General features: G+C 38.4%; 1 protein-coding gene and 1 long non-coding RNA gene across 3 annotated transcripts in view; one reads left to right on the forward strand and one right to left on the reverse strand.

Moving 5' to 3' along the window:
• The first annotated feature begins 728 nt into the window (after window positions 1-728).
• The window catches only part of CDK15 (cyclin dependent kinase 15), a 78,266-nt gene continuing 56,515 nt past the window's right edge, over window positions 729-22,479 (forward strand). Inside the window, exons 1-6 of one of the 2 annotated variants that reach the window (XM_087862720.1) lie at window positions 729-1,031; window positions 1,753-1,902; window positions 2,116-2,213; window positions 8,787-8,866; window positions 17,966-18,060; window positions 18,819-18,881. In XM_087862720.1, coding sequence (XP_087718846.1) covers window positions 903-1,031; window positions 1,753-1,902; window positions 2,116-2,213; window positions 8,787-8,866; window positions 17,966-18,060; window positions 18,819-18,881 — 615 coding nt within the window. In that variant the 5' untranslated portion in view covers window positions 729-902. The remainder of the gene's footprint in view (window positions 1,032-1,752; window positions 1,903-2,115; window positions 2,214-8,786; window positions 8,867-17,965; window positions 18,061-18,818; window positions 18,882-22,479) is intronic. The other variant, XM_045806517.2, reaches the window with a different exon arrangement.
• LOC123798209 (uncharacterized) overlaps window positions 19,859-22,479 on the reverse strand; it is a 271,567-nt gene continuing 268,946 nt past the window's right edge. Inside the window, exons 5-6 of the long non-coding RNA XR_015724738.1 lie at window positions 22,353-22,414; window positions 19,859-20,701 (exon numbers count right to left, since the gene is read on the reverse strand). This is a non-coding gene — a long non-coding RNA (uncharacterized LOC123798209). The remainder of the gene's footprint in view (window positions 20,702-22,352; window positions 22,415-22,479) is intronic.

Below are 22,479 nucleotides of genomic sequence, written 5' to 3' on the forward strand. Positions count from 1 at the left end.
ATTGTGTGTGTGTGTATTCTATATTCTGTCTCACTCTGATTAGTACGTTATAGTGACAATAATATTAGGAGTGTATGAGAGAAAAAGTTCTGCTCAAAAGTCTTTGAGCTCAAAGGAGCTCAAGCTAGTTCCTTGATGTGTCATGCTATTAATATGGTAACCATTAATTACATTTATGTGGCAGGAAGGGACGGGGGAGTGGGAAGAAGAGAGGGAGAGAAGAAGATATTTCATGCAAACTCCTCTCTCCCCACCATTGGGTAACATGATTATCTGCATAGTAAGAACAACACAGGTGCTCATTAGATCATTTTTGAATCAATGAATGAATGACTACCACTCTGGGACTATCAGCTACTGCACACTGTTGCTTGGAGGCAAAGAGATGAAGATATCTTCCTATTCTATGATTCTGTGGTTTCTTTGACTACTAAAAGTTGGCAAGGTTGCAAATTTATTTTAAAGTCTGAGAAGTAAAATGCTTTCAGATGAAAGGCAGGGAGAAAATACTCCTCAATATGTCCACTTTAGCACCAGGAAAGCCTAATAAATATCATGGTCATATATGAATAAGCAATGTAAATTCATCAAAGCCGTGTACTGTAACAGCACTAACTTGTGTCTGGAAGAAGAACTTTGTGCCAAAATTGATTCCATCCGATATTAGCCGTCCTGTTTTCAGTTGTGCACAGAAGAATGCAGGCGGCCACCTTTCCGATGTAGCTTCTTGCACTGATCAGGAAAAACTGCTGAAGTCATGAGGCTGCTCCACTCCGAGCCCTCATGTGAGTCATATGAAAGCTCCAGCCTTGCTGACCTCTGGCAAAAAGGGAGTGAACGAGGACAGAAGAGGCGGATGGGAGAGGTTCAAGTGCGGGTTTTCTCCTTGAACCTAGAAGATTATGGGTCAAGAGCTGTGTTCAAAGACTCTCCAGCCTGGACGCAGCTGCCATCGCTGCTGGGAGGGAGGCGAGGCACGGAGCTGCCAGAGAACAGCGCCTGTGCCCGAGACGCCGGAGCCTGCGATCGAGGTATTTGTCTCCCAGGAGGAGCACCTTCCTCTGTTAATAAACGAAGGAGCTCAGAGACTCCCTTTCTGAAACAGGGTCGGGTTTTTCTGCGGTAGGTCTCAACCAATAAAGGAGAAATCCTATTAAAGTCACAGAGAATTTATGGCTGTTGTTATCAAATTTGTGGATGTTCTTGTAAACCAAAAGGGGAAAACACTCGTATGCGTTGGGCTGCACAAAACTCAGTTGACCTAAAGTTGAGAAAGCAGTTATTCTCTTGTAATCTCTGAAGTACTAAATTACAGAGCTGAGCCGCAGAAAGCAAGCTGCAGTATTGGTATGCTATGAGTTCCAAACCTTGATGATTAGCTTATGGTTATTAGCAATGACATACGAGAAAATCATTCCCCAAAAAAGATAAATTAAGAGGACATGAGGGAAAAAAGAAAAGGCTGAGTTAAACAGAGAAAAATTGGAAAGCATCCATCAGAGAGATTTAGGTTAACTGAAGTGTTTAAGACATATTTTTAAGTGAAGAAAGAATGTAGAGTTTCTGCAGTTGATATCATCATGGTCTTTTTTAAGGATCTGGCTTTCAGGAAAGGACTTGCTTTTCAGGGTGTAGGAGGCTTAGAAAACATCTGAAGAGTGACAATCAGACAAATGAAGAAAAAATAGTTTCTGCCAGCCACTGAGTCTTGACTTTGCATACATTTATTCCTGTACTTTCCTTTTTCTCTAGCTGACGGACCTAAAAGAAGCATCATGTTCCATGACTTCATTTCACCCCAGGGGACTTCAGGCTGTCCGTGCCCGGAAGTTCAAGAGTAAAAGGCCACGGAGTAACAGTGATTCTTTTCAGGAAGAGGATGTGAGGCAGGGTTTTCAGTGGGTGAGTGAACAGCTGATGTGGGTGAAGAATTCAATATGTGCTTGTCTAGGGAGGTTGGCCCTCCCTCCCAGGGTAGTTACGGAGGGGGCCTTCCCAAGTATGCTCTGGCAATGCTGTCTAATTTCTCTGGGGGAAAAAAAAAAAGTCAACCTTAAAAAAAAGAAGTGTTCTTTCTTTCTCTCCCACCTCTCACCCCTCCCCATTCCGCTCAAGCAGAGGAAGAGCCTCCCTTTTGGGGCAGCCTCATCTTACTTGAACTTGGAGAAGCTGGGTGAAGGTTCTTACGCTACAGTTTACAAGGGGATTAGCAGGTGAGTGACTCATAGCTGGGAGAGACTCTCTAGATGAGGATCCCACCCTTCTGATTAGAAATTATAGAGCCAAGGGGACACAGGGCAGAAGTTCAGAACTGGTGCAAGACCATAGTCAACAGGGAGAGAGACACGATGACTTAAAGAGACTTGCAAGAAAAACAAACTTCTCTTGCCCTAATTAAAATCGACCCACTGAGATGTTTATCAGCTTTTCCTCTCTTTTATTCAATTCGAAGTAGAATCTTTCTACTATGGACCCAAGAAACAAGTATTGCTGTTCACAAGTGCAGTCTGTAAAGGGTTTTTCATATTTCTCCCTAAAACATGATGACAGAGGTTTGCAATGGCAACCTCGAGTTTGCTCCTTCCTTTTTGCTTTACGTTTCTAGAAGAAACTGAAGTTGGTTTCTACAAAGTATGATATATGCAAAAAATGATTAGTCCTGGGGTTTGTACACTTGCAAAATACACAAAATGGCTGGAGAATAAAAATAATGCTAATCCAGAAGCCAAGTGCCCGTTTTGGCTGACAAAGTTTATTAAAGATATGTGAAAGATCCATGAATTTCATTGCTTTTTAATCAAGGCGGGGAAGTCAGAGGTCTGATTCCTTTAGTTTATGTTACTCTAGTGGAGAAAAATAATGGCTCAATGATTTAAAAATCATTTAAAAATGTAGTATAAATACGGCAAGACTATTATTTATCCTAGTAATCATGTTATTATTTTTACATGTTCAAACAGGATTTTAGGGAAATATCATTTTAAATATATTATTTAATTGAATTCCACAGACTATCTTAGTAACTAAGAATATAAGAAATTTCCTTCAAGGGACTCACCTGAGTAATAGGATAAAAAATACGTTAGAAATACTTGTTTAGGGGCTCCTGGGTGGCTCAGTCGCCTTGGGCTCAGGTCGTGATCTCAGGGTCCTGGGATCAACTGGCTGCACTGGGCTCTCTGCTCAGCGGGGAGTCTGCTCCCCCCCCCCCACAACTCTCCCTCTGTGCTCTCTCTCTCTCTCTCAAATAAATAAATAAATAAATAAAATCTTAAAAAAAAGAAATACTTGTTTAAGTGCATAGATATATATATATACAAGTATATTCATTGCAGCAAGATTTATAATAGAAAAAGTAAAAACCTGGTCACCTCGTTAATAGAGGACTGGCTAAATAATCACCACGCAGTGAAGCAGTGTGCAGCCATCTAAAGGAAGAGGTAGACGTCAATATGAAAAGATGTCCAATATTTTGAAAGACAAAAGCAAGTTACAGAATAATATATACCCTATATTCTCACTTAGGAAAAAACCTACTTATTATCATTTTAAAATTTATCATTTAAAAATAAGTTCATCATTTTAAAATTCATCATTTAAAAAGAAGTTTTAAAATATCAAAAAGATAGATGCCAAATAAATTCAACATCACTTACTAGTTTTTAAAACTCTGAACAAAATAGAAATAAAATGAAAATTCCTCATTATGATATAGAATATTTCAAATCATCAACCCACATACCTTTTTTGTTAAATACTAGAGACATCCCCATTAAGTTAGAGATAGGGTGAGAATGCTCAGGGTGAGAATGCTCATTATCCTTTACTGTTAAAGATTATCATAAATATTCTAGCCAATGTAATGACAAAAAAAAGGACTGAATATCGTTTTTGTGGATTATAGAATTGTCTACCTAAAAAAACCAAGGAATCATCTAAGAAACCAACAGAAGCAGTAAGAACAGTAAGGTGATCAATTACAAAATCAAAATACACTTATCAAAAGTAGTCTTATGTATTAGCAATATCCTTTTAATAGAAAATATAGTAAGGGAAGTTACTCTTACAATATCAACAACAAAAATCATTAGTATCAAAAAATGGGCAAGGGTTTACTAAGGGACATAAAGACCTGAGAAAGAGCCAGACAGGCATTCATTCTACTAATATTTATTAAGCACCTATTATGTGCCAGGCACTATTTCGGCCAATAAAGAGTCATTGGGGAACAGAGGAGACAAAATTCTCTACTCTTATGGCGTGTACATACTAGTCAGGCAATAAACAAATTGACGAAAGACTGAGTCTGTAAAAAGTGAAAAGTGCTTTGAAAAAAAAATAAAACATCAAAGTGGGATAGGAGTGCCAGAGTGCGGTGGTAGGTGACTCTTTTAAATAGCGGGATGAGAAAGGAACCCTTGAACACAGACTCTGACAAAGGTGAGGCACAAGCCGTGTACATGAACAATGGAACAGAGCCTCATGCGGAGGGAATAGCAAGTAACAAATCCCTGAGGCAGGAATAGGCAGGACATTGCAGGGGAGAGTCGAACGAGGTGAGGACAGGGAAGAGCTGCAGTTGCAGCTGTATACAGATCAGGTGTATAAAGTCTTGTGTATTATTCCAGAGACCATCATAAGTACAGAATATTTGGGTGAGAAAATCAAATAGTGCAAAGATGTCAATGATTCTTTAATTTCAAGTATTAATATATTATAAGTATGTTGAAATGCTATGGTGTAGTATAGAAATAGTGTATATAGAGTAGTATAAGAAAAGACAGATCAGGGGCGCCTGGGTGGCACAGCGGTTAAGCGTCTGCCTTCGGCTCAGGGCGTGATCCCGGCGTTATGGGATCGAGTCCCGCATCAGGCTCCCCCGCTATGAGCCTGCTTCTTCCTCTCCCACTCCCCCTGCTTGTGTTCCCTCCCTCGCTGGCTGTCTCTATCTCTGTCAAATAAATAAATAAAATCTTTAAAAAAAATAAATAAAGAGCTAAATGAAAAAGAAAAGATAAGAACTAGAAGAATAGGTAAAGGAATTCTATGCAATCTTTGGGCTGGAAAGATCTGTCTATACATAATACTGAAGTCAGAACCCTTAAAGAGAAGATTGGAAGTGTCCGTGGTGCCCCATCTGGCCATGTATGTTCTAGGGAGCCCTAGTTCTGAGAGACCTTATGAAATGTTTCACTGAAACACTTGCTGTTGTCAAATCATTGCAGGGAACACTAAAACAAAACTAAAAATGTGATTCTTTATTACAACTGCTCTCAGCATCTTTGAAATGTTAATGTATACCATGACTATCTAAGAAAGATTAAGAAAAATTTTAAAGTATAAAGCATTTTCTAAACATATTTGATCAAAAAACTGTTTTGTGGGGTGGGAGAATGTCACAGAGGTATGCTCTGAGTAAAACATTTTGGAAAATACTGGACTTCATAAGAATTTTAAAGTTCAAAATTTTAGGGGTGCCTGGGTGGCATAGCGGTTAAGCGTCTGCCTTCGGCTCAGGGCGTGATCCTGGCGATCTGGGATGGAGCCCCACATCAGGCTCTTCTGCTATGAGCCTGCTTCTTCCTCTCCCACTCCCCCTGCTTGTGTTCCCTCTCTCGCTGGCTGTCTCTATCTATGTTGAATAAATAAATAAAATCTTTAAAAAAAAATTTTTAAAGACATGTTAAAGTAGACAAAATAAATAGGTGAAAAGTATATGCAAAATATTTCAATAAAAAGGTTGGCAAATAGGCAAATCACAAAAGAACAGAAAAGACCAATAAACTTAAGAAAATTCAGGTCCACAATTAGTTAAAAAATATAAATTAAAATGTGATAATCCTTTTTAGGCAAATTAAATAGGCAAAAAGAAAAATGAAGACAGAAGTATGACCCCCCAAAACAACCCCCATATTTATGGGGCTACGTCAAAGGGACACAGGAGCCAATTGAAAGGACTCCCAAAGGATAAAGCTGGAAAAATTTGAGCAACAAAATAAACTAATATTGGATTATAACCCAAAGTGTAAAATAAATATCTATGAGTCTACACTGCTACGAATAAATGGCTCAGTAAATTAATAAATGGGAGAGAAGAAAGAAATTTCCTGTGCAGAAGAATTTCAAATAATTTATGTAAATAACCCACCTGGAAGGAGGTGGAGCATATGTCCCCCAGACCTTAAGTGTGGGTTACTCTTAGTGACATTCTTCCAAAAGTACACTGTGGAAAGGGAGTTGGGAGGAGTAACCACAGTGAAGAAGTCTGACAGACACGACCTCAGCTGGTGGTTAAGGCCAATATCAAAAGTCATAAACTCTGATGATAGTATGTGCCCTTAATCTGATGTGATGAAAATGGCACCTTACCTTCTCAAAAACCATAACCCCCATCTCATCAGAAGAGAAACATCAGAAATATTCAAATAAAGAGGTATCCTACAAAATTCTTTACCAGTACTCCTCAAAACTGTCAAGGTCATCAAAAACAAGGAAGGTCTGGGAGTCTGTCACAGCCAAGAGGAGCCTAAAGAGACATGACAACTATATGTAATGTGGTATCTTAGATGGGATCCTAAAACAGAGAAAGGACATTAGGTAAAAACTAAAGAAATCCTGATAATCATGCTGCAATATATAGATGTAAAGCAACACATTGTACACCTTTAACCTCCAAATGCTGTATGTCAATTATATCTCAATTTCAAAAAAAGATTAAGGTAGATAAATTGATACTTTAAAGGAGATAAAAGAAAGCGTTTTGAAATCAAATTGGAAAACCATAACAAACTTATAAATGCTGTAGAAAAGGAAAAAAAGGAATATGTAATAGCAAATAAATTTTTAAAACTTAAAAATCCTCTATACTCCATCACTCTAGCACAGCAATTGCATATGTACACAAATTATTTAAAGTCACAAACGTGGTATGCTTGCTATTTTGTATTCCATTGTTCATTTTATCATGAATATTTTCTACTTTTTACATGTTTCCTGACTTATGCTATTGTCATGAATTCAAAGTATTCTATCATATTGATGTACCACACATTTTTAAATTGCTCTAATGTTGGACATTTCAGCTATTTCTATTGTGTTCTATTATAACATAGTAGGGAATATCTTACATGCATTTGGAATTTTAAAAATCATTATTAAATAAGTTTATTGGGAAAAATTCCTGGGTCTGCTACTTTTATGGCTATTCCTGTGTATCATCATGTTGCACTACCTCCAAATTTTACCAACGTACAGGGCAACCCACAATAAAAAATACAATTTTACTGCAAAAAACTAAAGAACTCTTAATAAACTATAATCTTTAGTTAATAATAATGTGCCCATATTGGTTCATTAATTATAACAAATGTATCATACTAATATATTAACAGTAGGAGAAACTGGATGAGGGGTATATGAGAACTTTCTGTACGATCTTCTCAATTTTTCTGTAAATCTAAAACTGCTCTAAAAAATGAAAGAAAAAAAAAAAGAAAACAAAAAGCCTGCCCAGTGTTGGCAAGAAAGTGCTGGAATGGCCACTCTCATGACCAGTCAGTGGTGTGATCACTCTGTGGCATAATTTGGGAACATGCATTCAAAACAATAAAAACTTGTGCACAGCCTACCCTACCAATTCCGACTCGACCCTAAGAAAAGAATAGGGGCTGTGTGAAGAGACTGAGCGACAAACAGGACAGTGACTGTATTTTTATAATGGCCCAAAGAAACAATTTAAAAGCATTTGGAAGCAGCTAAGCATAAACACACTGAGGTATATTTATATGATGAATTATTATCTCATTATTAAATATCATACAGTACAAGAATGAATAGAAGAAAAATTAGATGGAGGAAAAGCAGGTTACTAATAATATGATATGAATCCCACTGTATTAAAAATAATATATTTAAGGGCGCCTGGGTGGCTCAGCCGTTAAACGGCTGCCTTTGGCTTAGGTCATGATTCCAGCGTCCTGGGTTCCAGCCCCGCATCAGGCTCCCTGCTCGGTGGGCAGTCTGCTTCTCCCTCTCCTTTTGTGCTCTCTCTTGCTCTCTCTCAAATAAATAAATAAAATCTTAAAAAATAATATATTTACCCTTGTATGAAAATCTTGGTTCTCTAGGGCTTCACTTACATTGGTGACCAAAAGGATGAATAAGGGGAGAGCAGGAGGAGATTAAGAGAGAGAAGTAATGGTGGGGCCGGGCAGATATCAGGGGCACCCAGGAGATGGTTCTAAGAATTTGGCTTTTATTCAGAGTGAAATGTGAAGATAACATGGGCTGTGAGCAGAGAAGTGATTTGTTCTGACTTTCCCTTCGAAACGATGTCCTGGGCTAGTCTGTTGAGAGTAGAAACTAGGGGTACAGACATACAAGTAGGGAAGCTGTTAGGAGGTCACTACAACAATCAGATGGAAAATAAGGATGGCTTAAAGTGCACAAAGGGAAATGAAAGGAACAAGATACATCGAAATATTACGAGGATGGATTTGGTGAGGGGAAGGGTAGGGCTCTGTGCTTTTCTATATTCTCCAAAGTTTCTATAATGAGTCTCTATCACTTTGGTAAAAAGAAAAATATATATATATTGGTATACATACATATGACTTTTTAAAACTGTTTATTTTGAGAACATTGTGGATTCATATGCTGGAATGTATTTGGAAGGAAAAGCGACTTTTGTTACACTGTCCTTAGTATAAACTGCTGCTATGAACTGCTGTGAACCATCGCAATGAATGTGTGCCCTTCCCCCCCGACCCCAACCCCAACTCTTCTAGGATAAATGGACAACTAGTGGCTCTAAAAGTCATCAGCATGAATGCAGAGGAAGGAGTCCCATTTACAGCTATTCGGGAAGGTAAGAAACAAGAGATCTGTTTTACAAGTTCTCGACTTGGTAAAAAAAAAAAATCCATTGAGTCTCTCCATTCAGCATCTAGCTTTTAATATTTCTAGAAGTAATATTATAATTGCAACTGTATTCTTCATAATGGTTTTCGGAGTATATTGAAACTATCATTGTATTATTTATTCTTGAGGAAATTAAGATTCAAAACTATTCTATTAGTTGCCCAAGACCGTGGACTCAATGTGTATTCACTAAATACCCTCTGTGTGTTTGGTCCCATGCTAAAGTGCTAAGACTATATCTATAGAACCCTGGACAGATCCATATAAAAGAGAAAAAATAATACAACCACACAAATTCTCTGTTAGTAATTTACCTGAAAATCGTAAGTTGTTTAGACAGCATTTGAGAAACTCTTTGGGAAGGCATGAATTTTTAGTGTTGTCCCTGTATGTTCTCTGTACCCTGGGCAGTACAGCAAGTAGGTGAGGCATCTGGTGTCAGAGGGACTTGGGTTTGAATCCTAAATCTACCAATTACTATGGTGTGACCATGGATAGATTAGCTTATCCGTTTTAGCCACATTTGTTGCAGAAAGAGGATAATAGAACCACTTTTATTGAGTTGTTATAAGAATATGTATCTAAAGCACTTATCACATTTCCAGAGGTCAACAAATACTGGCTATTACTATTCCATTCTTTTCCTTTCCTTTAGTGATGTCTCATTCACTATCAGGATAACTAATAATCTATAATATAAAAATCAAGAAGGGGGCACCTGGGTGGCTCAGTCAGTTAAGCATCTGACTCTTAATTTCAGCTCGGGTCTTAATCTCAAGGTCGTTCATTCAAGCTCCGTGTTTTTAAAAAAAAATCAAGAAGGCAATATAGTGAAAATAAATCATTAAAAATACAATTTATTAACCTTTTACATGAGCCATTTAAAATAAAATGATGATAGGACTGCTATCCATTTTAGGAAAAAACCAGAAACGACTCTTCCCTTTTATTGTCTCCCCTTTTAACTACTTTATCTTCCCCTCTTTATGGAACGCATAGTCTATGTACAGCATAATGCTAGGCCTTGTGAAGGATGAGAAGAAAACGCTCTGATCTTTGCTCTGTATCATTTTCAGTTTTAACAGAGTGGATGATTCAAGTTACAAGTGTTATAATGGAGGTTAGAAAAGAAAAAAAGACATAAACTAAGATGAGAACCAGTGAGTCTTGGTGTGGCTAATGGAGTCAGTAGATTTGGAACTGAGCTTGGAAGGATGGGTTATGCAAACAGGCATGGAAAAAGCAATTTAGAAAATGAGTTTATAACTGAATTTGATGCCATTTTCAAAAGTCTTTTAGAGCCCTTGGGAAATATGTCATTTTGAATTTGAGTAGAGGGGCCAAATGGCTGTCAGGTTAGGCGGGGATTCATCCTGGTAGGATCAGGTGCATTCTAGAGGAAAGCAAGGTTTTAAGTGTTTAATATAATGGAAGCTGCATTTACTAATGTACTTATTAGTGGTTCCCATGAAAGTATGATCAGATTTAGAAAGAGATGTGTGGATAGGTTGAATAGTATTTCTGAACATAATAGAAATCCCCAGGTCACCAATATAATGGGAGAGTCTCTGGCCCAGCTTCACTGCATTTCCATGGTGTTGCCTTTGTGCGTTCAAGTTTGCCTATTACTTCAGGCCTGCCTCGCTCAGATTTTGCCCACAGCCAAGTTTTTCAGGTTGACATTTGACTTAACAATGAAAAATTTTTGCCAGTTTTGCTAACAGATGGCTCTCAGCATGGTTCAGAAAAGCTGGATCTGTACTGTTCTGTATGGTAGATGTTTCTTTTATTGCATATTTACTGAGGAATTGCCTCTCCCTCCCAGGTGTTTGCAATTACATTTAGTATTTGACTGTGGACTTTCTGGGTTTGTTTTATGGACTTACCTTACTGAACGCTTTGCTTGTATAATATTAAAAACCACAAGAGGATTTTTGACACATTGGAGGTTGTTAAGCATCCATTTTCCAACAATGAATGTTTCTTTTTCCATCACTGAAAAAGCTGGGAGCCCTTGTTAGAGAAGCCCTCTCCCCTCAAGAAGAGATGAGGCCTCATTTGAAAACTTTGGCACTGTCCCATTTTTCCTGTAAGAATTTAAGGATGTGAGACCAGGGAGACAGGAGGTTAAATGAGAAGGGATGGAAGGCAAAATAAGAACAGCTGGAGTTCATTAGTTAAAATCCAGGGTCACTAGCTAAAAAGGCAACCGAAAGCCACATGCAGAAAAACTGAACAAGTAATGCAGATTTTTTTTAAGAAAAGCCTTGAAGCAGGAATTACTTTTCCTGAACAGTTTGGCTGCTCTGATGGGATATCAGCCAAAGATTTACTGAGTAGGATTTTACTACATGGACGGTCTCTCTCCATATAAGTAGAATACATATGGTGGTTCATTAATCTGGTCATTTGGAGAACTATTTGATCTTAACATGTAATATGATGAAATTAGCAAAAGTATGAGCAACACCAAGGGACACATATCATAATACATGTGCCAGATACTTTTTATGTGTCACGTCTTTCAATTCTTTTAACAACCTTTGGAGATAGATGCTATTATTATTCCAGTGGATAGCCATGATTCAAACCAAATCTCTCTGATTCAAAATTCTATACACTCTCTATGAATATTCTACAGATATTCTACAAATATTTATTGAGCACCTACTATGGCTACACACTTGGATGGATGCCAGATACATAGCAGTGCACAAAACAGACACGTTCACTGCCCTCATTCCTTCGCTAATTAAGAAGATTAGCTGCCTTCATGAAAAAATCTTCCACAATTGGCTCTAGAATTATATTTTAACTGTTTATTTTTACAGCTAGGAGAATATACTTTCATTTGAACAGGTGAATATTTTAAGCTTTTATGTAAGAATACATTCCCTAGTTTTACAAAACTGTGTATCATTACATATCTTAATAATGTGCATTATTTTAAATATCTTTCAAAAAATAGAAACTTTTGGTTTAAACCCAAGACTTTTAGCCCATTAGCAGTATTTGTTTAGGAAGCAATCATATAACTAAATTTTTTTGAAGACTAGGCATAAGACATAATCTTTTCTCCCCTTCCCCCCCATTATCTTTTTTTAAATATTTACATCAACTCTAGGAGGTAAAGCATGTTATTTTTGTTGTGCAGATGAAGGGATCAAAGTCTCAAAGAGGTTAAGTAACTTGTCTGAAGCCTCAGAACTAGTAATCAGAATAGTTAGGTATTAGAATCCATTCTGTTCTCATCCTACTTTATTATGATAAATTTAGAAATCCATAACTCAAGCATTTCTCCTTTAGCAAAAATAAAAATAGAAATCTGTTTTTATGATACATTTTGTATAAATGTTAAGCAAAATGCAGAAGAAATATTTTAAAGAGAATAATATTGTATGTTTGTCAATTCTGATTCTATCATGTACTTTATAGCACCAATAACTGCAGTGTTTAAATTAGAAACAGTTTTAGCTGAGGACCTTTTAAGATCATTCTCTAATAGAAAACATTACAAAGTAATTATTCCCAGTCCATATATGAGAAAACTGAGCCAAAAATAGACTAAGGAACCATCCCAAGGTCATACAATGAGGTAGAGGATACGATAAGAACCGCTGACTTGCCTGTTACTACAAATAGACTGCGGGAGGCCTGGTTGACAAGAAGTCCTCCATAGAATGCAATCAAATCACATCACAGACCTAGCACATTTTCATAAGCATAGATTTTTATAAAACAAAATGATGTCGGGATGACGATATGGGATCAGATTACAATTGCAAAGAAATCAGATGACTACTTATCTAACGTTTGTCTTAACATTTAACATAATCTAGATTTCTTTTCTTGGAATGAATAACTTGACTCATTTACTTGATTTGTGACACCCAGGCCAAAAGAAATGTAACATCAGGAACCACAAACTCTTTTTAATTCAATGCCCAGTGGAGGTTGGGGGTGGAAATTGACTCCATTATTAACTCCTACACAAACTCAATTACAACCATTTGGTCTTCACTAATTCACAAGCTCTTACTGAGCAACACATGCCAGGCCTATGCTAGATGCTAGAGATACAAAGATAGGGACAAGGACAGTCCAGACTTTCAAAAGCTTACAGTCAGCCAGCCATTCACTACATAGAGCTGGGCCGTAGGACTTTGGGAGCCAGTCTTGTTCTTCCCTGTCACCATCATATTTTACATACACTAAAGCAGACACAGTAGAGTAACATTAAAACATCATGACCCATTGCACTTGGAAAGCATCAATTTTCCTAAAACTTCACTAACCCACAAACCCCAATAAAATTTAACGAAACCAGGAAACTAAATATTCTCATATCATTGCAAGATGAAAATAATTTTTAAAATTATTAAATATCTTATATATATGAGAATCAAATTAAGTGCCATTTAATGTTCAACCAGTTGGTCCTACTACGTTTGGACATTTAAAATGAAGAAAGAATACTTTGCATTTTTAAAATGAGCTGAATAATGTTCAGTTGTGATCTGATCTTTGGGATTAAGTTGTTTTGTTCAGATTTACTCTTTGGCTTTCTGACTGTTCTCATACCAAGGTAATATACGCAGAATTTCTACAGCAATGCCTGGCATGTGGTCAATGCTCGATGAGCTATCATCATCATCATCATCGCCATGATCACCAAAAGTATTTTGGAAGCACTCAAAGAAATTCCATTGTGATTCTACTTGTCTGGATCTTTAAAGACTCCCCAGTTTATCTGTGTGTCTTTTCTTTGAAAAGAAAACAAAAACAGGTATACTTAGAATATGTGAATTATAAAAACAATAATTTTACAGGAATCAGAATGCTCTGATTTTAGGATCTTTCCCCTTCTCAGCTTTTGTATCCTTCAGTTTGTTAGTCTGCAGAACACACCGTATCCTACTGTGAAGTTTATGAGGCAGCCTTGAAATGAGAAGAAAGACCTTTTCGTCTTCGGGTTGAGACCCACACATCTGAGGCTGAAAGCATTTTAGATCCCTTTGGTAGATGGACCTGACAATATCCAATACCATGAGATAAATGCTTTAAACCTCATCTACTCTTTCATGTAAATTGCCTATTCTTGTTCACCAAAAGTCACAGTGTGCATATAAGTATTTCGGTAGTTCTGGAGTGTTAAAAAAGCAGTCGTAGATATGGCAATAACACTCACAACATTTATAACGTAATGAGGAAGACAACGAAAAGAAAGCATTTCTCACAGAAACACCCTCTGCGAACCAATTATAGTTATAGAAATGATATTAGGTGGTTAGTGACACCATATGATATTCTGTATCACTAGAGATACAGCAATAAGCAAAAAAGACAGAAGTCTCTGCTTAAGGGTGGAGAGAGAATACTAACAAATATATAATAGGTTAGGGGTAATAAGTGGTAAGTGCTATGGAGAAGAATAAAAACAGGGCACAGAGACAGAGGATCATTAGCGTAGGTCAGGGGTGGGGAGGCTGCTATTTCATTGAGAAGGGTCATGGAAGCCCAGACTTTACGTGTATGGTTTGAATAGAGACCTATAGGAAGCGAGGGAGAAAACATGCAGGGAATGAGACAAGAGGGTTATAGGCAGAGACAAGGACAAGTGTAAGACTCAGGGAGCAAATGTGTTGGAAGTGTCCAAGGAACAGCTAAGAGGCCAGCGTGCTAGAGACAAGTGAGCAAGGATAGGAGTGTGAGTTTATGAGCGCAAGGAGGTAATGTGGGCTGGACAGGCCAGTGTGAGTCCTTTGGATCTTACCCTGAGTAAGATCCACTGGAGAGTTTGGAAGCAAGAAAGGCTTCCATCTGAGGAGGATGGCAGCGGCTGGCTGTTCTGTGCACAACAGACTGCAGAAAGGGAGGGAGGATGCAGGGAGAGACTAGCTGGAAGGGATGGGCACGAATTCAGTCAAGATAGGATGATGGCTTGGCCTGGGATGGTAGCAGAGAGATGGCAAGAAGGGAGGGATTCTGGGCATGTTTTCATATTGCCAACAAATCTGCTGAATTGGATAAGGGTGTGAGAAAAAGAGCTGAGAGGAGTTTAAAAAGATTTCTCAAAGAAATTGTGAATTGAAGATGAGACTAATAATATAAAAAGTGCACAATAGAGAAATGATAAAACTGACACTTTTCCTACCCCTATAAAATAGAAATTACCAAGAAAACTAAATAAAATATTTATACCCACTGTTAGCAGTGAGCCTCATCCTAAGTAGATATTGTTCCTTGAGCTTTTTAGCAAATAACAGTATGAAGCCATCATGATTAAGAAAACATGCCACCATGGTTTTAAAAATAAGCATCACAAGGGGCACCTGGGTGGCTCAGTCAGTTAAGTGTCTGACTCTTGGTTTTGGCTCAGGTCATGGGGATCTCAGGGTGGTGAGACTAAGCCCCACTTTGGGCTACGTGCTCAGCAGGGAGTCTGTTTGAGATTCTCTCTCTCTCCTTCTCCTTCTGTCCCTCCTTCCCCCCACTCTCTCTCTCTCAAATAAATGAATCTTTAAAAGAAAAAAAAAAACTGAGCATCATGAGTTTTAGTAATATCAAATTTAAGTAAGAATAAAATTATATTAAAAATATCTTAATATTATTCCTAGCGATTACAGCTTTACCATATCCTTTAGAATCTAGTTTTGGTGTGTGCTTTACAATGCGTGTGTGTGTGTGTGTGTGTGTGTGTGTGTCAGTGTGTGTCTGTGTGTCTTTGTATAGGGAGAGAAAATGAATATAATTCATAAATAAAAATATACACAAACACAGCATTCTCAACTGATGGTCAGAGGTCATTGTTGTAAATATGGAAAACTCTAGGAGGAACATAACATAAACAAAATTTAAAGATATTAACCTGGGAGTTAGGGTTTAGTGGAGTTCAAGGTAAAAGGGAAGGGCAAGAAGCTGATGGCTGGGGTATTAATTCTAATTTGCAACCGTGTGATGCTTTCCATTTTCCAAGGGTTCCATGCATAACATCTGATTCCATCCTCATGTCAACGCTGTGAAGTCAAGTCAGAAAAGGCCTTATCTCTTTTTCAGTAGGAGTGAATTGAGACTGGGGTTGAGATACTCTCCTGAGCTCATTCAGATAGAAAGTGACAGGGCCGGGATTCACATTAGGGTCTCTGGCTCCACAATCGGTTCTCTGTGAAGACACTCAATAAATATATTTGACAAATTAAGTGCTTACTCTTGGCTGAGTGCTGTACTAGGTGGTGCGGCCGCATCCATAAGAGAGGGAACCTTCCTCCCTCTGTTCCCATGTAGCCTTCAGTCTGGGGCCAGGGACATTAAACAGATGCCTGTCAAACTGTTCACTACATTGACAAAGCAACATATTTGTAAAAGTGGAATAATAAATTTAGCTCATAAGGATTCAGGGGGCAAAAAGTAAAGTTAGAGTATTAGTCATTAGAGCAAAGTAGGGTTAGCGGGTATAATAGGGCTCCTTTGAAGTTTCGAGGTTCCCAGCTCATATTGATGTTAAATAAAGAAGGAAATTCACTGGCTGATAGTTCTGATAACTATGGGCTAGCAGGGCGTAGATGATGTCACCAGGAATCCAGGCCTCTCCATCCTCAGCACTGTTTTTCTCTGCCTTAGTTTCAGTCCCAGACAGGCTGTCACCAGGTGTTGGTAATCTGGCCAGAGCAGCTCCTAGTGAAATCCAACAAGCTCAATCTTCTTTTCACAGTGGAAAAGAAAGTACTTCTTTCTGGACGACACCAACAAAATACAGTTTTGTGCCTGGTCTCTAAACCCTATTGCGGTGCCTAGAGAGTGCTGTGCTCTGACTGGCCAGGCCTGAGTGACACACTCAGTCTTGAGTAAGGGTGGGGTCAGCCCCACCGGAATAGCATGGACTGGGTGGGTAGAGGGTTGGTTCCCCAGAGGAAAATGGAGGTGTCCCCACTAGAAAGGAAAATGGCGATCAAGAGGGCAAAACAACAGAGGACCCTCACAACAGGGTAATAAGATTCCTGAAAGAAGTAATTTGTTCCAAACCTTGAGGGTGGTATTTGAGTTTGGTTTTGATCTTATGGAATTCTGGGAAAGAGTTGGTGTAAGAGATTCTTGACATGCAAGCGTGCCCTGCAGAACATGGATTGGAGGCTTATACTTAACTTTCCCTTTCCTGTAAGTCTTAAGGACACCATTTACTCATGCACGGATGTCCTGAGCTGAGACTCATCATCTCCTTTTATGCCTTTTCTAGTCTCCACCCTTGTGAAGCGAGGGCATCCTATCTCTGAAGCCCCCAACAACAGCCTCTCAGATCTTCCCAGCCACTCACTGGGCTTTTGTGGTGACGTCTCCCTTTTAAAGCTGCCTTTAGTGACCTAATAATAATCTGTTATTAAAGATGAGACAGTTCTCAGACCGCCCCACTCACACTTCCCTGGGCTCCCCAAGTTTGGCTCTGTCCTCTTTTCAAGTTTGCATTTTCTCCTTTCCATAGAGATTTGCAACTCTCCCTTTAAGAAATCCTCTCCACTCTCTATCATGTTTCAACAATTCTTCATCCCATACTCTTATCCCCCGCCTTCCACTAATCACATCCACCAGCCCTGCTGACCCTCTGTGACACTTTGAATTTTAGAGAATGGTCACATATTGCAAAGTCCTACTCTAGAGGGCAGAACACTCCATTTCCTGCTCCTCCAATGGCCTTTATCTCTCCAGGCCTTCTCTCCTGTAACTCTGAAGCGGAGATAAGATTCCCAGAGGGAAGCACTTGCAAAGTGCTCTGAGTGCTTTGATGAAATTGATTAGATAAATGGAAACATATTTTTTTTGCAACTGCTCTAGCCTGTAAGAAAAATAAGTTATGTAAATGCAATGACTTGCCATTTGACAAATAATGAAGGTCCTTTGTAATTTCAAATATTATTTCATGAGAGTTTTTTCCCAACAACAAAAAACCAGAACGATTGATTTGAAGTGTTTAAAAAGTAAATACTGCTTGATATCTTTAAAGCAGTACTTTCATTATCAATGATTGAATTAACATCTTGTTTAATTTTTCTAGCTTCTCTCTTGAAGGGTTTGAAACATGCCAATATTGTGCTCCTGCATGACATAATCCACACCAAAGAGACTCTGACATTCGTTTTTGAATACATGGTGAGTTGCCCCAGCATTTTATAAAGCATAAGGGAAAAGCCTGGTGCTTGTATAATGAATCTGTTAATATTTTATGGCATGATAAAACTTTCATTACAATGTGGAAAGTGTCATGGAAATTTTCATTATTATGATTACTAGAGCCTATTGTTCTTACACTCCTTCTTTGGTCCTGCTTCTTTACCCACTGTATTTGCTGTCTTTTTCCCCCCTTACCGGCAATAATAAATAAGCACATTGAGTTTGCCTCCTAAATAAAACTTCTGTACTTATTTTTTTATCTATTTTTAATCACCATCTGAGCAGAACCCAACATTTTTTCATTGACAATAAAGACATAAATCACAAGGTTTTTAAAAATTGTATACAAGTTTACTAAATAATAACTCACTCTCATATTTTTGAAAGGAAAAAAAGTCATTCAAAATATTAGCAGAAAGAAATCCTAAGGCATGTGTACTTGACTTGCCTCCAAGGAGAGTGAAAAATGCCTGTATCACTGTGTTCAGTGGCAGCCATTTAAAATGAGCACCTTTTTGTGATGGTGAGAAACAAGCTTCCTTCTTAGGACAGCCATTTAGAAAGACACACTGCGCTCGACCTTAATAGGGAGGTCTCAGGAAATCTGGTTATGTATCTTCTGTACCTTATTCTCAAAAATTCTGAAGTTTGTAATACCTCTGACAGTCACGTCTGGGGTCTGCTTTAGGGCACTGTTCAAGACCCGCTAATGTCATTCTCTCCACCATTTGGTGCAGCACACAGACCTGGCCCAGTACATGTCTCAGCACCCAGGAGGGCTTCGTCCGCACAATGTCAGGGTGAGTACTTTGAGAGTCAGGGCTCCTCTCCAGCTTGCCCTCAGCAGACAAATTTTGTTTTTTTTGTTTTTTTTTTTTTATTAATAATGATTTTTTATTATATTATGTTAGTCACCATACAGTACATCCCCAGTTTTCGATGTAAGGCTCGATGATTCATTAGTTGTGTATAACACCCAGTGCACCATGCAATATGTGCCCTCCTTACTACCCATCACAGGTCTATCCCATTCCCCCACCCCCCTCCCCTCTGTATCCCTCAGTTTGTTTCTCATAGTCCATAGTCTCTCATGTTTCATTCCCCCTTCTGATTACCCCCCTTTCTTTATCCCTTTCTTCCCCTACTGATCATTCTAGTTCTTATGTTCCATAGATGAGAGAAATCATATGATAGTTGTCTTTCTCTGTTTGACTTATTTCACTAAGCATTATCTCCTCCAGTGCCGTCCATGTTGTAGCAAATGTTGAGAACTCATTCTTTCTGATTGCTGAGTAATATTCCATTGTATATATGGACCACAACTTCTTAATCCAGTCATCTGTTGCAGGGCATCTCGGCTCCTTCCATGATTTAGCTATTGTGGACATTGCTGCTATGAACATTGGGGTGCATATGGCCCTTCTCTTCACTACATCTGTATCTTTGGGGTAAACACCCAGTAGTGCAATGGCTGGATCATAGGGTAGCTCAATTTTTAACTTTTTAAGGGACCTCCACACTGTTTTCCAGAGTGGCTGTACCAACTTGCATTCCCACCAACAATGTAGGAGGGATCCCCTTTCTCTACATCCTCTCCAACAATTGTTGTTTCTTGCCTTGTCTATTTTTGCCATTCTAACTGGCGTAAGGTGGTATCTCAGTGTGGTTTTGATTTGAATTTCCTTGATGGCTAATGATTTTGAACATTTTTTCATGTGTCTGTTAGCCATTTGTATGTCTTCATTGGAAAAGTGTCTGTTCATATCTTCTGCCCATTTTTTGATTTGTTTATTTGTTTCTCGTGTATTGAGTTTAAGAAGTTCTTTGTAGATCTTGGATACCAGTCCTTTATCTGTAGTGTCATTTGCAAATATCTTCTCCCATTCCGTGGGCTGCCTCTTAGTTTTTCTGACTGTTTCCTTGGCTGTGCAGAAACTTTTAATCTTGATGAAGTCCCATAAATTCATTTTGAGCAGACAAATTTTGAAATGGACTGTCATGGCAAAGCAAAGTCCCATGATACTAAATAGAAGATGCATAGCATTGATATTCTGGAGAAAAGTTTTTTTTTAAAGTTCCCCCTTGGGGTGCCTGGGTGGCTCTGTCAGTTAAGTGTCCAACTCTTGATTTCCGCTCAGGCCATGCTCTCACGGTTGTGGGGATTGAGCCCCCTGTCAGGCTCTGGGCTCAGCGGGGAGTCTGCTTGAGATTCTCTCCCTCTGCTCTGCCCAGCCCCCCGCCTCCATGTGTGAGTACTCTCTCTCTCAAAATCAGTAAATAAAATCTTAAAAAGAAAAAAAAGTTCACCCTCAAGATATAGAGCAATGTCTAGCCATTTTCCAGGCGGCCTAAACTTGTCAGTCATTGCAATCGTGCAAATGTGTCTTCAGAAGTACAAACCAATTAAAAAGAATCGCATTCAAAGGAAAGAAGTGAAGCTAAGCCATCATAAAATAGGTACATGGCAGACTACTGTGGTCTGTGATAAAGTCTGTGTTGTACTTACAGTTCCCCACCAGAATCAGCAAACAAACTACCTTTGTTAGGTTGAAATTAGTCACCTGTTTGCTTGTTCTATCAGATCCTGTTGTAAATGGGACCAAGTTCCATTTCCTAGTCACTGGAATAGAAATAATAACAAACTCTTAACTCTCTGTAATTCTATGTTTGCTGTAAATTTTAGAAGCCATTTTCATTTCATACTTTTCATTCCCTAAGGTTTTTATTGGCATTAATTAATTGATTGGTCCTTGATATAACCTATATGAAATTTCTATATGATGTACTCATTCATTTAATTAACATTTATATTCTTTTATTCATTTATTCATTCAAGAATGATTGAGTACTTGGTATTATATTACGTTCTGAGGTTTCAGTAATGAATAAGTTGTGTTTCTTGTTTTCAATAAACTTAAAGCCCAGTAAGATACACAGACTTAAATGGGTAGTAAGAAGCAAATTGACAGGGGCTATGGCCATGTTAACTAGAAATACCATGAGAACTCATAGTAAGGGGACCTAATCCAGTCTCGGAAGCAAGGGGGAAAGAAGGTTTGGGGGTTGAGGAGAGTGAAAACATTTTAAAATAGCCAGTGGAGACAGGATAGAGACCTAAGTAGGCAAACCAAGAGAGAATATCTAGTATTGTGTTGAGGACTCTTGGTGAGAATGAGAACCATTAAATTATCTGCCTAATCATGGGATTTCCTTTGTAATGGCAGTGCTGAGCAATTCAGATAGAGGAATAGAAAAAGGAGACAGTTGGATTGATTCAGAGTTGGGATTTTGCCAGACATGTGAAAGAAAAAGACAGTTGGGCAAGAGATTTGAAGAGATTGTTAAGAGAGAGGTTAAAGTGATGGTCAGGCTTCTAAACTGAGTCTAATCTGAAGGAAGGAAGTGAAGATAGGCAGGTTGCTGATAGCTCAGGAGAGGGCAGAAGAGTCAAGGAACTAGATGTATTGATTAAGTTGATGAACGCTTGGAGAAAGAATAACCAAGAAAGATAGAACATTTTCAGGCTTGAGTGACTCTTATACCAGGCACTGTGCAAAAGGCTTAGAAGGATAAAACGACATAGAAGACATGATTCCTACCCTCATGGGCCTTACAACCAAAAACAAGAGATAAGAAATATGCACCAATACTATTACAGGACATTTGTGAATAACACCAAGTGAAAAATAAGACCTAGTGTAGATGTGCGAAAAAGTAAAGGTCATCTTCTCATTTTAAGAGATTTTATTAAGCCAGACGTTAAAAGATGTATTGCATTTCAAGAGGCTGGAATAGGGGAAGATGTCACAGGAGGAAGGAATGTTTTTAGCAAAGAGCAGAGAAGTATGGGATGTGTTGAAGGAAAAGGACCCCAGAGTCATGGACCATTAGGGTTGGAGGAACCACAGTGTTTTTCAATCTTCACGTTCTGACCCATTCATGTGTTATGAAATCAATTTGGCAATTAGCAACTAGCATTTTAAAAAATGAGATGGAATAGATGAGAAAAGAATGGAAAATATTAGAGTACATTACACTTAGTAAGAATTAGCATTATTTTGTGCAACTTTTCTAGTTGAAACTGTACTTGTACTTATGTATGAATACTGGATACATGTGTATTTCTTACTGTAAGCTGCAGCAGGGGAAAAAAAAAAAGCCTTAACAACATTGGGCTGGTCTAACTTCCTTATTTGCAGAATTGGAGTCCAAGGTTTGAGAAGACAAGTATTTTGCCTGAGGTTATAGAACCAGCTCTTGCCATTGCTAACCTTGATTCGTGGTGAAGATCCTTTTACACTAGTGCCGATACTGCATCTCTGGTCCTGTTGGCCTGAAATAGAGAATATATTAGTGAGATGGGGGTACGTCAGTCTGGAAGAATAGATTGGGTAGGTG

This window comes from Ursus americanus, chromosome 1, assembly GCF_024610735.1.
Source record: "Ursus americanus isolate L20-20 chromosome 1, mUrsAme1.1.p, whole genome shotgun sequence".
NCBI classification, from domain to species: domain Eukaryota; kingdom Metazoa; phylum Chordata; class Mammalia; order Carnivora; family Ursidae; genus Ursus; species Ursus americanus.